This window comes from Pteropus vampyrus, unplaced genomic scaffold, assembly GCF_000151845.1.
Source record: "Pteropus vampyrus isolate Shadow unplaced genomic scaffold, Pvam_2.0 Scaffold6, whole genome shotgun sequence".
Lineage (NCBI taxonomy): Eukaryota > Metazoa > Chordata > Mammalia > Chiroptera > Pteropodidae > Pteropus > Pteropus vampyrus.
In genome coordinates this window covers 7,738,211-7,750,967 of record NW_011888787.1, presented here as the reverse complement: position 1 = coordinate 7,750,967, position 12,757 = coordinate 7,738,211, and the positions used below count along the sequence as shown (strand labels likewise).

The 12,757-nt window shown below is 53.4% G+C and overlaps 1 protein-coding gene across 1 annotated transcript; it reads right to left on the bottom strand.

Annotated features, from left to right (window-relative positions):
• Window positions 1–6,408: 6,408 nt before the first annotated feature.
• On the bottom strand, window positions 6,409–8,344 carry KCNA10 (potassium voltage-gated channel subfamily A member 10). Its single transcript, XM_011367434.1, has one exon. The coding sequence runs from the start codon at window positions 7,967–7,969 to the stop codon at window positions 6,434–6,436; it is 1,536 nt and encodes a 511-aa protein (XP_011365736.1). The 5' UTR covers window positions 7,970–8,344; the 3' UTR covers window positions 6,409–6,433.
• Window positions 8,345–12,757: the final 4,413 nt, after the last annotated feature.

Sequence of the window (12,757 nt, the reverse complement as noted above, 5' to 3'; positions counted from 1 at the left end):
CAAAAGGCAGGAATAAGGTGAGAGAATTCCATGGGGGAAGGATCAGAGGTACTGCAAGGTCTTTTCGAGCATGTGGCACTGAGCTGACCACAGAGGAGAAAAAGTTGGACAGATTTGACCTCTTTTCTGGATGGGGTTTGCACGAGGCAAAATTGAAGGGAGGGTGCATCTCCACACAGCTTCCTAGCAACGGTGACAGAACAGAATGATCAGGTGACTGTGGAACCTGTGGTATATGAGAGGTGGGGGCGGAGTAAGAAAGAGGGGACACCACGACCTCTACCTGCCTCCTGGGCTTAACCATCAAGGCTCTCCTGAGACAGCACTGATTAGAAGTGTCTTGGGGCAGAAGAGAAACATTGAGACCTACAGCTAAGCCTCTGGGTTCAAATCCTGGCTCAGCCACTTGCTAGCTGTAGCATCTTCAGCAAGTTACTAGACAGTTCTGGGACTGCATTTATTACTCTTCATAACAGGTCCTACCTCAGAGGGTGTCATGAGCCCTATGCTGAGTAAATTCATTTACACTGAGCCTCTCAGAATAGTGCATGACATGCAATAGCTGTAAGTTATTGTTATTTTTCAAGGGACATGATCTGATCTTTGCATCATCTCTTTCTTTCTGTTACCCTTTTCCTTCCTTCATTTGTTGGGCACCTGCCATGCAACAGACACTGGGCTGAGACTATAGCATTAAAAAGGCACATCCATAGCTCTTGATGGGTTTACCACCTGAAGGTGAGTTCTTATCCTAGGCGTCACCTATCTGCATCCTATTTTGTGTAGCATGTTTTACCTTTTCCCAAGGAATTTCATATATTATCTTATGTAATTCCCACGATAACCCTGGGAGCTTGGTGTTATTGATTATTTCTGTTATATATATTTTTTGTTATATTTGTATGTATTATTTCTCTTAATAGTGGAACAGTGGGGTGGTGGTGGGAAAGAGGGAGCTCAGCCATGGCCCTTCTGACTCAGAAGAGCAGAAGATGTACCCCAAGTTCCTAATGAGGTTCGCTGTCATTCGCTCCACATGCATCTGACAGACACCTCAGCGACGGGAGTGAAGCCGCATTCATTATCCGGTGACATTTTGCAGGCAGCTTCTCACCTCCGCTTCCCCTGAGATGCAATAACAAAAGTTTGTCTGATCTTCCCTTTACCCAGCTCCCAGCTCCCTGCCACCCCCAGTTCCTTTTCATCCCTGCTTTTGAGGGCAGTCATTCTCCTGTCTCTAGGATGTGCCGCCGGGTGACACAGTGGTCCCTGGGGACACCAGGGTGGCTTTCTTCCTCTAGCTTCAAAGGGCCTTTGGAGTGTTCCACTCCATGGGCGAATGCATTTTATTTTTTAGGAGGCCGGAATTAGCTGCTGAGGGGGACAGGGGCATCTTGGGGGTTCCCTTCATTTCCGTCCCCAGGACCTTAATAAGGAGAGAATAAAGGGGTAAAGGGCGGGCCTGGGGAGAGAGGGCCAGGGTGGGGCCTTGTCCCTGGAGGAGGGGCGGCACTCCTTCGTCAGCAGCTGCTGTGACTGTGGCCTGAGCAGGGCTTCCTGGGAGCAGGGGCCTGCTGGGGCGGAGCCAGGCTGGGTCAGTGCCTGGCCCGGCAGAGTCAGGGCCTAGGGGAGGAGGCCAAACTGTCCCGGGAGGCGGGACTTCCAGGGTGCTTGTCCGGAAGGGCCACCTTTTGAAGGCTCAGGCGTCCTACTGGAAAGCTTGAGAAGGTGTCCGAGACAAGGCCTTCTGAGAAAGCTTCCGAGAGACCCTCTGAGCGGGGGTTTCGGGGCGGGGTTGGGGGGCCGTTCCTGCTCTCCTTGTCCTCCTCCGAGCCTCCACCAGGCAGAGCAGCCCCAGGACAGGGGACTGGGAGCATGCCGGGGCTCTAGGCCAGGCCCCGCCCCCAGCTGCACCCCAGGCCTCCGAGCCCACCCTCAGAAAGCCTTCGAAGGTCTCCTGCACTTACACTTCTCCTTAGGGAGTGTCTGACCTTAACTTGTAGGTCCAGGGTTTGGGGGAGAGAGGGTGTGAGGGGAATGAACTCTTACCAGGCCTACAGAGTGGCTTAGTTTGGTCTCTTTATGGTAATTGCGAGGGAAAACTTGAAGGGACAATTTATTAAGTCAACAAACATTTATTGAGTACCTGCTATGTGCTGCGAGAGGCCCAGGGAATAGAGCAGTGGACCAGACAGAGAAAAAACCCTACCTTTTGAAAAGAACATTTTTGTGAGGAGTTATAGATAAACAATTAGGTACAAAGGTGATTGTGTGTGTGTGTGTGTGTGTATGTGTGTGTAATTTTATTTTGATTAGATGAAATTGGGCTGTGACCTGGGCCTGCTATGCTCCGTGCACCTTGGTTCAAGGGGCACAAAGGCCATCCGGCAGAGGCAAGCGCAGAAGGAGAATGGACATAGGTGTCAAGAGCTTTGAAGGTGACATTTGAGTTCCGACTCAGGGGGCCTACAATCAGCTCTCTTCCTGCATTTCTCAGTCATGTGAGCCAGCACGGTCCTCTTTTTGCTTTAGTTTGAGTTGGGTTTCTTGCTGTCTGCAACCCAAAGCATCCTGCTTCAATCATTCCAGAACCAGCTTGTGCATCCTCAGAGAGTGTCTGAGCAAGTTGTGGGGGAGGGACAACGTCCAGAGCAGAGCGGGAGCTGGACAGTGTCGTCGGGGGAGGGACAACGTCCAGAGCAGAGCGGGAGCTGGACAGTGTCGTCGGGGGAGGGACAACGTCCAGAGCAGAGCGGGAGCTGGACAGTGTCGTCGGGGGAGGGACAACGTCCAGAGCAGAGCGGGAGCTGGACAGTGTCGTCGGGGGAGGGACAACGTCCAGAGCAGAGCGGGAGCTGGACAGTGTCGTCGGGGGAGGGACAACGTCCAGAGCAGAGCGGGAGCTGGACAGTGTCGTCGGGGGAGGGACAACGTCCAGAGCAGAGCGGGAGCTGGGCAGTGTCGTCAGGAGACTAGCTGCTGACCAGGCTCAGAGAGCAGGGTGGGGGAGCCTTGCGTGTGAGCGCGTCTTGGGCAGCAGCGGCTCCAGGCCACACTGCACGGGCAGCTCTGTGCCCGGGAGGCTGTCCCAGAGGTCCTGCAGAGCCTTCTTTCTCACATGAGTGACCTTTGGGGGCCACAGGCGTGGACCGGGAGTGGCTGGCGCAGTGAGGGGCGGCTCCAACCTCAGCCTCTCTGATGTTCCACAGCCACAGGGAATGACATGACCCGACTTTTGTTTGCATGTGGGTGAAGGGGAATTGAAAGCGACAGATACAGGGGTTAGGTCTTCGGGCAAGAAGGTGGAGGGATAGGACAATTGGAGTACCATCGACGTCTGATCATCTCGATGTTGCGCTTCCTTGATTTGGGGGTGCATATGATGATTCCTCCGCTGCAGGCGAGGTTACTTAACTTTTTGAAGCTTCAGTTTCCTTATCTGTAAGTGGAAGTAACACCTTCTTACAGTGGTTGTTATAGATGAAGTGGATCTGCGTGCACGTAACACACCCAGCAGGGGGCACTTTACTGACCGTGATGTGATTCCCACCCTTACTACCTTCCCTGCCCCACGTCACCTAATTCTATTCCTATGTGGTCTTCGAATTCAGTTTCTCTCTTTGAAACCGAGTCGTGAGCTGACTTGGATTTTAAAGGCAAGTTCTCTACTTACTCAGGCAGTGTTACCGTGGTCCAAAATGGAAGCCTTTAAAGAGTAATCATTTCTTTTATTTGTGTAGTGCGTTATAGCCATAAATTACTTTTAATAACATTCCATCATTAATTGGTCCCAACAGCCTGGTGAGGCAGGTGTAATTCTGCCTGTTGTTTTCGATTTGGAAGTAAGTTCAAGGAGGTTGAGCACAAGGATAAGAATTGGAGAAGTAGGAAGCCACAGGGCTCTGTCTCTAACAGAGGGCAGGTCCTCAGCAGCCACTTTGGAGGCCTGCGGAGCTCCATTGGCCAGGTTGGGAGAGGAAGGGCATCAGGGAGGACAATGCCCTCCTTGGGGACTACTTGCTACGGTGAGGGTGGGGTGGGGAGAACCCTGCCATGTTTGCTGTGAGGTGGGCATTTTTTGTTTTTATTTTCCGAGTGAGGAAACGGAGGCTCATCGAAACCAGTCACGCAGTCGGTAAAAGCTCCTTCGATTCCAAGTCGAGAGAGATTTCCCCTCAACATCTCGTAAGTTTTTGAAATGTTTTATGCTTTATGGTTTATAAAGCACTTTTAAAAAGAGAATGGTGAATAGAAATACCACCGTTGGTCCCGGCTTGCACGGTTTTCTGCAAAGACAGCTGGCACGATATGCTGGAGAAGAAAACGAGATTCGGAAGCCTCCTGCGAATTGCAGCCCCCTGTGAAATGGTTTCGTTGTTTCTCTCACCCTATTTGCATATCTTTACTTGAAAATAAAAAAGGACCCTTTCATTTATTCTATGTTCCTATTCAGTGGCTATAAAATGTCTTCCACACAGTAGGAGTTACAGAAATAGGAGCTCAGTGAATGAAGAAGCCTTGGGCACAGCTCACTGAGCCTGGCTGCGGGCAAGTCCACCCCTCCTCGGCAGTCGTGGAGACATGTTTCCCTCTGTGTTTCGCACTTGACCCCCTGGCAGCCCTGTCCCCTCCGCCCTGCCTCTCTCCTTCCCCTTTGTCAGCGAGTCACTTTGGGTGCTCGTCTATAGATCGCAGATTTCACTGCAGACAGGAGGCTGGGTGGATGGTCAGTGAGAGGGGTCCCCAGAGCCTGTCTCCCTGGGTTTCTGGGGAAGAAACCGATGACGCAGTGCTGGCACACAGGGACGATGTGACATCAGCCCATTGCCAGTGGTGATGTGAGGAGTGGAGGGGTTGCTATTGCAACCTCACCCCCCGGCCCCAGTGGAAGGCCTGGACCTGCTTTCTAGGTGTTGTGCAGTGGCATCTGTGGCTGCAGCCTTGTGTCTTACAGGGTTGAGTGGAGCTGGGTGTGTTCTAGGGTTGTGTGTTGTGGGTTTGTGCTTTGGGTTACGTGGAGTGGAGCTCTGCAGTGACCTGTGGCCTAGGGGCATTTTTCCAGTGTTGACTTACCTTTGAGGTGTGGCAAGGTGTTGAGTATTGGGCCTGAAGAAGGTATGGGGCCTCCTTATTTGAGAGGGTGAACGGGGAGGGACAGAGTGGAGAATCCCTCTCTCCACCCCTCCCCCCACCCCCGCCTTTGGGGATTCCCAGCTCTGTTCCCTCATCCTCGGGGCTTGGTGAGCAGAGCAGGATCCTCTCCCAAGAGAGCAGTTCCTCAGATGGGCCTGCCACACACAACCACGCTCCTTGGGGAGGTCCGGCCTCTGGGCACCTGCTACTTCTGTCTCAGCTGCCCCACAGGCTACTGGTCAATTCCTGATGACTCAGTGGGAGCCAAACCCCAAGGCAGATGGACGTACCATTTCTCTGGAGCAGTGCTCCAAGGCCCTTGAGGACACACTTCTTCCTCTTCACTGGAAGACCCACACTCAGAGTCCCCAGCCTGTGCATAAATTCATGGAGATGGGCCAGGTGAAAAGCACCTGGGAATGTTTCTACTTGTCTACTTCCCAAGGAAGAAATGGAGGAGCAAGGTGCCAGGCAGGTACTGCCTCCCCAGGTTGTGAGGAGATGAGGGGACCCCCTAGGAAAAAGTGTTTCTGTCCATGGGTTTGCTGCCTATATCCTCCGAAAGACGGAGCCCTAACACCTCTCTCCTCCCCCCAATTCCTTCACATCCGTCAGTGTAGAGAGCACTAGACTAGTAGGGAGAAGATTTGAGTCCAGCATTGAATGTGTCCCTGTTTATGGGGGACCTTAGGTAAGTGGCTGTCCCTTTAGTTTGTTTGTATCTGCATGATTATTATGGGAATAATGATTAAATCTCTTCTACTGGTTATTTTGAGCTGCGGTGAGATAACGTAGGGAAAAAGCTTTGGAAAATTTATGTATTGCTACACGAGGGTAAGGTATTATTATTAAACAAAGCCGAACTCTTCATCGCTCATAGCAATCCTTGGCCTTTTAATATGCCTCCTCTAAGAGAGACCAAAGCCAGTGACTTTTCATCTTTAATGTGAAAAATGAATCACTTGGGATCTTGTTAAAATGCATATTCTGATTCAGTAGGTCTGCGCTGGGCCTGGTTTCTGCATCTCCTTGCTCTTAGGTGATGCCAATATCGCTAGTCTTAGGGACCACAGGTGAGAAGCAAGGATCTGAACTACCCCCTCACAAGAAAGGAGAATGAAATCTTCCCATAGTCAGTTGAGAAGAATCAGGGGTTTATTAAAACAGCTTGCAGTCAAAGATGGCCTGTTGGTCACAAAAGGTAAATTTTGGTCTTTGAAAAAACAGAGAGCAAGAAGCAGGGGAAGCGGGGGGAGAGAGACACACACAGAGACACAGGAGCCAAGAAGCCCTGGACAAATCACTTCCTGGACTTCTCCGCAGAGCAGCCCCCATTGCTCTTACTAAGAGAGTCTGTGCTGCCCATTCTTGAGCCTGCACTGTTGAGGATTCTGTTGATTTCTCTTGGGATGTTTTGCTTCTCCTCGTTCTCGGTCTCTCGATGGTAGAAATAGTTAAAGTTGGAGACAATGACAGGCACAGGGAGGGCAATGGTGAGCACCCCTGCGATGGCACACAGAATGCCCACAATCTTCCCCCCAGCAGTGATTGGGCACATGTCACCGTACCCCACAGTTGTCATGGTGACCACCGCCCACCAGAAGCCATCAGGAATGCTAGAGAAATGGGACTCAGGCTCGTCCACCTCGGCAAAGTAGACCGCGCTGGAGAAGAGGATGACCCCGATGAAGAGGAAGAAGATGAGCAGCCCCAGCTCCCGCATGGACGCCTTCAGCGTCTGCCCCAGGATCTGCAGCCCCTTGGAATGGCGGGAGAGCTTGAAGATGCGGAAGACGCGCACCAGCCGGATGATCCTCAGGATGGCCAGGGACATGTTCTGCTGAGCGCTCGGCTCTGTCTCCTGGACCAGCTCCGTGATGACGGTTGCAAAGTAGGGGATGATGGAGATGATATCAATGACGTTCATGATGTTCCTGAAGAAGCCGGTCTTGCTGGGGCAGACCACGAACCGCAGCGCCAGTTCAAAGGTGAACCACACGATGCAGGTGGACTCCACCATGAAGAAAGGGTCCGTGAACATGGTGTGGGAGAGGCCTGTCTTGCTTGTGTTGAGGCTGGAGTCTTTCGCCGCCTTCAGCTCCCTATCCTCTCGGAACTCAGGTAATGTCTCCAGACAGAAGATGGTGATGGAGATGATCACAACCAACACGGAGACCACGGCCACGCCACGGGCAGCACTGGAGCTCTCAGGGTACTCAAAGAGGAGCCAGAACTGCTGGTGGAAGTCATTGGTGGGGAGCAACGTTTCGGGGTCTTTGATGAAGCCTTCATCCTCCCGGAACTGGTCCATGGCCTCGCTCCCCAGCTCGTAGAAGGTGATCTCATCAGCGAAGACGTCGATAGGGACATTGGCCGGGCGCCGGATTTTCCCACCAGACTGGTAATAATATAGGATTCCATCAAAACTGGGCCGGTTCCTGTCAAAGAAATACTCATTTCTCATGGAGTCGAAGAACTGCACCCTTTTCTCCCGATCTCCCAGGAGGGTCTCTGGGAACTGATCGAGGGTTCTGAGCTGGGTCTCAAACCTCAGCCCAGCAATGTTGATGATCACCCGCTGGTTCCCTTCACTCATGACCGCTGGCTCAGGCCCGGGGGGATCGCCGTAGTCCCCCGGGTGCTTGGAGAAGGCCATTTCATGGTTGGCGCTGTCACTGATGAGGATCCTCCAGTTGGAGAAGGTGCTGCTCCCAGGTCGGCCTTTTGGGCTGGTTGGGTCGAAGTCTGTGGTGTAGCCTGGCTGTTCTTGGATTTCATCTGAGTTATCAAAATTGACCAGAGCAACCTCCATTTCTTTCCAGCCACACACATCCATTCTAGGGGAGTCGGAGGAGAAGCATGAAGACCTTCAGCCTTCCCTGCCTGCCGTGAGCTGCGGAGAAGAAGTTCATTATGTAGGAGCTAGGATAGGGTACAGCGGGCCTTCGATCACTGACGTAAGGGACACCATTGGATGAGGACACGATTGATGTTTAGCTTGGGGAGGGAAACTCACGATCGTTTGGGCAACCTTCCCTTGAGGTCATTTTGTACCTTCTGAGTCTTCGCACACTAGTAACTAGGGAAATTGCAAAGAAGGAGCCTGGCCGAGAGAGGAAAGCTTTCTCCGGCCAAAGAGGGTCTCCGTACACGATGGCAGAGAGAGGCCATAATGAAAGAGGAAGCTAACGTTTCTTGACAATGAAACACGTGCTTGGGCATGTGTATGAAGCTCTCCAGGGTACCCATCTTCGCCAGGCCCAGTCTAGCCCTTACACCTTTCTCGTACACTCCACGGCCAGACCCTCACATATCCTTTTAGTTATATCTTCAAAATATCTAGAATTCAACCATTTCTCATCACCTCCGCCACCACTTCTTGGACCAAGTGGTGGGGTGGGTATGAGAACATGAACCCGATAGATTCTGCTGGGAAGGAGGAACAGGAGGATGGACGCTGGGTGGGCACCAGCCGTGTCCTCCCTAGCAGTAGGCTGTCTGTGCCTTAGCCCCGCCCTCTCTAAGCAACTCCCAGGCCTGTCTGGAGGGCACATTAACTGAGATCGCACATGTAACATGCCTGGTGGAAAGATCATTGAATTATAACTATTGTTTTTGTCAATTTCCCCACATAACAAGAACTTTAGAAGCCAGCAGCCATTGGTATTTTATTTTGACCTAAGTCCAAGATGTTTGTGAGGAATGATTTCATTAAAAAAATCACTTTCGGCAGGTAGGAAGTAATGTGTGTGTGCGTGTATGTGTGTGTGCGCGTGCGCGTGTTGGGGTGGGGTTCAGGAGAACGTGCCCAATGGGTTTAGATAGTCACAAACATAGACTAAGATATTCGCTCAGAGCCACTCAAGCTTTGATGTCAAATTAAGAACACTGAAACCAAGCAGGCCGGGGACGAGGGTGGGAGGAGGTAAAACCTGTAGTGGTCACAGCCTTGGGAGCAGTTTCACATACAGATGACAAGGGATGTCAACGGACAGTGTTGCAGACTTCTCAAAGTGGTCCCACATTCACATTCGCTTCTCACTTCTAAGGGACAATAATCATGTGAGCCAGGTTTGGAGTTGGTTCTGTCCCTGGGCTGTCCTCCTCGGCCCCACTTTGGCCCCTGGGAGAAGTTGAACACCCTGGGTGGGGTGGGATACCCAGTGAGGGTGGAGCTGTGGGGCTGAGGTATTGGGGGCCGGCACCCATGGCACCTGGCAGGGTCCTGGAGCCTGCTCTGCTTACAGAGTGTGGGGTCGCTGGCGGCTTTCCCTGAGTGCCGCTTCTCTTCCTCTGCCCGGTGTTCTGAGGCTTCAGTGGAATTGCCGGTACTCAAGGATGAACTCTTATTCATAGCTGAAGCGATCATCATATTTAAGAGTCTTCTATAGTGTCCGATTCCACTCATGATCTCCGTGCTTGCCTGGCACAGTGCCAAGACGGCGCACTGGGTTTAAACAAACTCTTGTCCCCTCCAAACGTACTTGTGTTTCCTCCCCCCAGGCCACTATTTCTGCAGACCCAGCCACCTTCATGCCGTCCTTCTGACTTCACCTGAAGATGAAGCTTTCCCTAAGGACAGCAGGAGAGGGTGCTCTTGCCCTCCCGTGAACCCCCAGGAAGGACAAGGTTTTGACACAGTATTATCTGATCCATGTCTTATCTCCCCAGAACTCTGTCATCTTTGGGTCCCCCAGCACCTCTGTATGTGGGGGCAGGCTGGTCCACTCACAGGCCCAGTGCATCTTACACCTCCCCCTCTCCGACCTGTGCTAGCTCCCCTTCCCCCAAAGCCAGGTCGCCTTGGGTTTGAATCTCAGTTTTGTGCTCGCTGGGTATGTGGCCTTGGACAAGTCACCACCTCTGTGAACTTTACCTTCTCCCTCTCTAAATAGGCCTAGTCAAAACTTCCCTCAGGGTTCTCGGGGGTAGAAGGAGATAATGCATGCTGTGCATAGTGTGCCTGGCACATAGCAGGCATTCTCGATGAAGCTGCTGTTGTTTCTGGCTCTGTCTGTTCTGGAGCCTTTTCTGGCTGCCTGATATAGTCCACAGTGACCTCGGATGCCTCCCGCGCGCGCTCTGTGGCACTTCATGTGGCTTTGTGGTGCCGGTGGTGTCTTCCTGGACTGGACCAGGCACTTCTTGCACACAGGGCCTCGGGGAGGCTCAGCCTATGTCTTTCTCACAGCAGATGTTCCTCAGAAGGCTGTGGGAGGGCCAGGCTGCGGCTCTGGCCTCTCCAAGTCCCAGAGCTACACTGGGCATCCGTGTCCTAAGCCTTTCCCATGGCCTTTCCCACTCTTGCCTGTGGTTGCTTAGCAACCCCAATACCTCCTACACACTCAGGTGAGGCAGTGGCCATCTCTGAGTCAGAGGATGGCTGAAAGAAGTCATCACGCAAAGACAGCTGTGTGCATTGCAACACGGAGAGTCCCAGGGACAGGAGCGCACAGTTGCATGGAGGGCGGGCGCGGAGGTCACAGGGCCGGCAGCAGGCGAGGGGACGAGGAGGCGGGCCAGTGGGCCTGGCACAGGGTGGGTTCCTGCTGCCCCTTGTTGAGTGAAGGAGAGGATCATGGAAGGAGGAGTGGCTGGAAGGCTGACCTTGGGCCGTCATCGGGCTGGACAGAAGAGGGCGCTGTGGTTCTGCTGGACCCGACCCCTGGTCCACGCTGCCGAGTTGTCTCCACAGAGGCCCTTCCTGCCATTGGGGGCGCTGCCTCTCCTCTGCTCCTCGCTCAGCCAGGTCTTGCTGACTGACCCTCCAGGGCTGCTGTATTGCTTGTCTCTTCCTGAGTCTCAGCCTGGCCCTCAGTCCAACCCCCATCTCCTCCCTCACCCTGGACTATACTGGTTCAGGCTCAGGGGCCCAAAGAATGTAGATTCGGTTCCTCTCTGCCTTACCAGTGGTCAGAATTTTGTTACCCCACCCTTCAAGGGCCTTGATTTCCCCAACTGGGGAATAGATGGAGTCTCAGGCAAAACTTGCTGGTTCAGCCGCCTGCCCTAGCCCTTCCATGGTGGGGACGTGACCACAAGTGCCCAGCAATCCCAGCCTTCCTGAGCAGAAATGGCAGCCTTGGAGGCACCAGAGGGGTGGGGCTCACAGCTGAGAGCAGCTTCCTGCCATGAGGCCTGAACTCGATGGGGAAGGGATGGCAGCCAGCCAGCTGGGGTGGGGTCCGTGCGGAGCTGGCCCTTAGTGAGCTTGCAGCAGGCTCTCCATCCTGGGGCCGTGGGCCAGCGACTGGGGCCGGACGGCCATTTCTTTATTCCCTCTCCTGGCACTGGTAATATGTGAGGGTGACACCCGTACTAGGGCAGCAGCCTGGCCCTTTCAGAGGCTGTTGTTGCTCAGGCTGAGCCTGCTTGGATGCGTGGGGACAGACATCTCTGGGGCCATCAGAAGCCGGGAACGACTTGTATGGTCTATACGCTAAGCCCCTCTGTCTGCGGCGAAGCTCCTTCCTCCCGACCACTCCAGACTCCTACACTCAGGCTAACCAAGCATTTCCACACAGGATCTGAGACTCACCACGGCCCCCGAGGCGGTCAGCGGCCATTATCTGCATTTAGCGAATTACCAAGACACCCAACACATAGATAGACATGCGCTTGTGAGCAAATATGCAGAGACGCACAGGTGGCCTCCTATGCGCAAATGTGCAGCCCCAGGAACCACCCATGTCCACAGACGTTTCTGCTCCAGCGGTGCCCTGACCTTCTCTCCCCCATCCAGTCTGTCTGCCTCTTGGAACAGGAGGATGCTCTGTTACTTGGAGCAACTGGAAGAAGACGAGGAGGCTGGAGGGGGCTTGGGAAGCCCGTCACGCGGCTCTCTTCCTCGTGAGAGTGGGGTGGGCACAGTGGGGACAGTCTGTCTCTCTCCTTGCTCAAAGACAGAGATGTCTTCCTAAAGAGACAGAATAATGCGGGCAACAGCTCCTGAGCTTCAGCAGCGCTGAAAAGCATGGCCATAGGGTAATTCACTCCAGCAGGAATGTCGGGGCTCACCATGTAACTGCTGCTCCCCAGGGAGGCCGGAACAGCTCCCTCCCGCCACTGGGGAAATACTTTTTTTGCCCTGGAAGTCGGCTGGGAGGCGGGACTCGTGGGTCTTTTCCCGGACCTCTGGATTTCGTGTGTCATCAAGGTCTCAGATTGCCTTCTGTTCGCCTTGTAACCGTGGTGACAGGCATGGGCTCTGGAGCCGGCAGGCCTAGATTTGCAACTGTGACCGATTTAGTCCTGTGCAAGTCTTTCAATCTCTGTGCCTCAGTTTCTTCATCTGTGAAATGGGAGACTACTTATGTCAGAGGGCCGTTGAGATGATTAAAGGAGTGAATGTTTGTCAGACCCTTAGAACAGCACCAGACACCTGGCGGGTGCTGCGTGGAAGCTGGTTATAGCCTGTTTAGGAGCCCGGCTGCCCCAGGAATAGCTGCCTGGTCTTGGCCTTGATTCTGAGAGCATAACTGGGGCCTTCCTTTGGTGCCCTGTGATTGTCTGAGCTCACATTGTCCTCTCTGTCCCCTGGGGTGTGCCTCAGTCTGGTTCTCTGTTAAAGGAAAGACCCGCTCCCCGACCTTCACACCCCACCAGTTTGCAAACCCTGTGGGAT

Bases quoted from the DNA above. Each gene is read 5' to 3' on its own strand.
- KCNA10 (XM_011367434.1), bottom strand. From the start codon at position 7,969: ATGGATGTGTGTGGCTGGAAAGAAATGGAGGTTGCTCTGGTCAATTTT.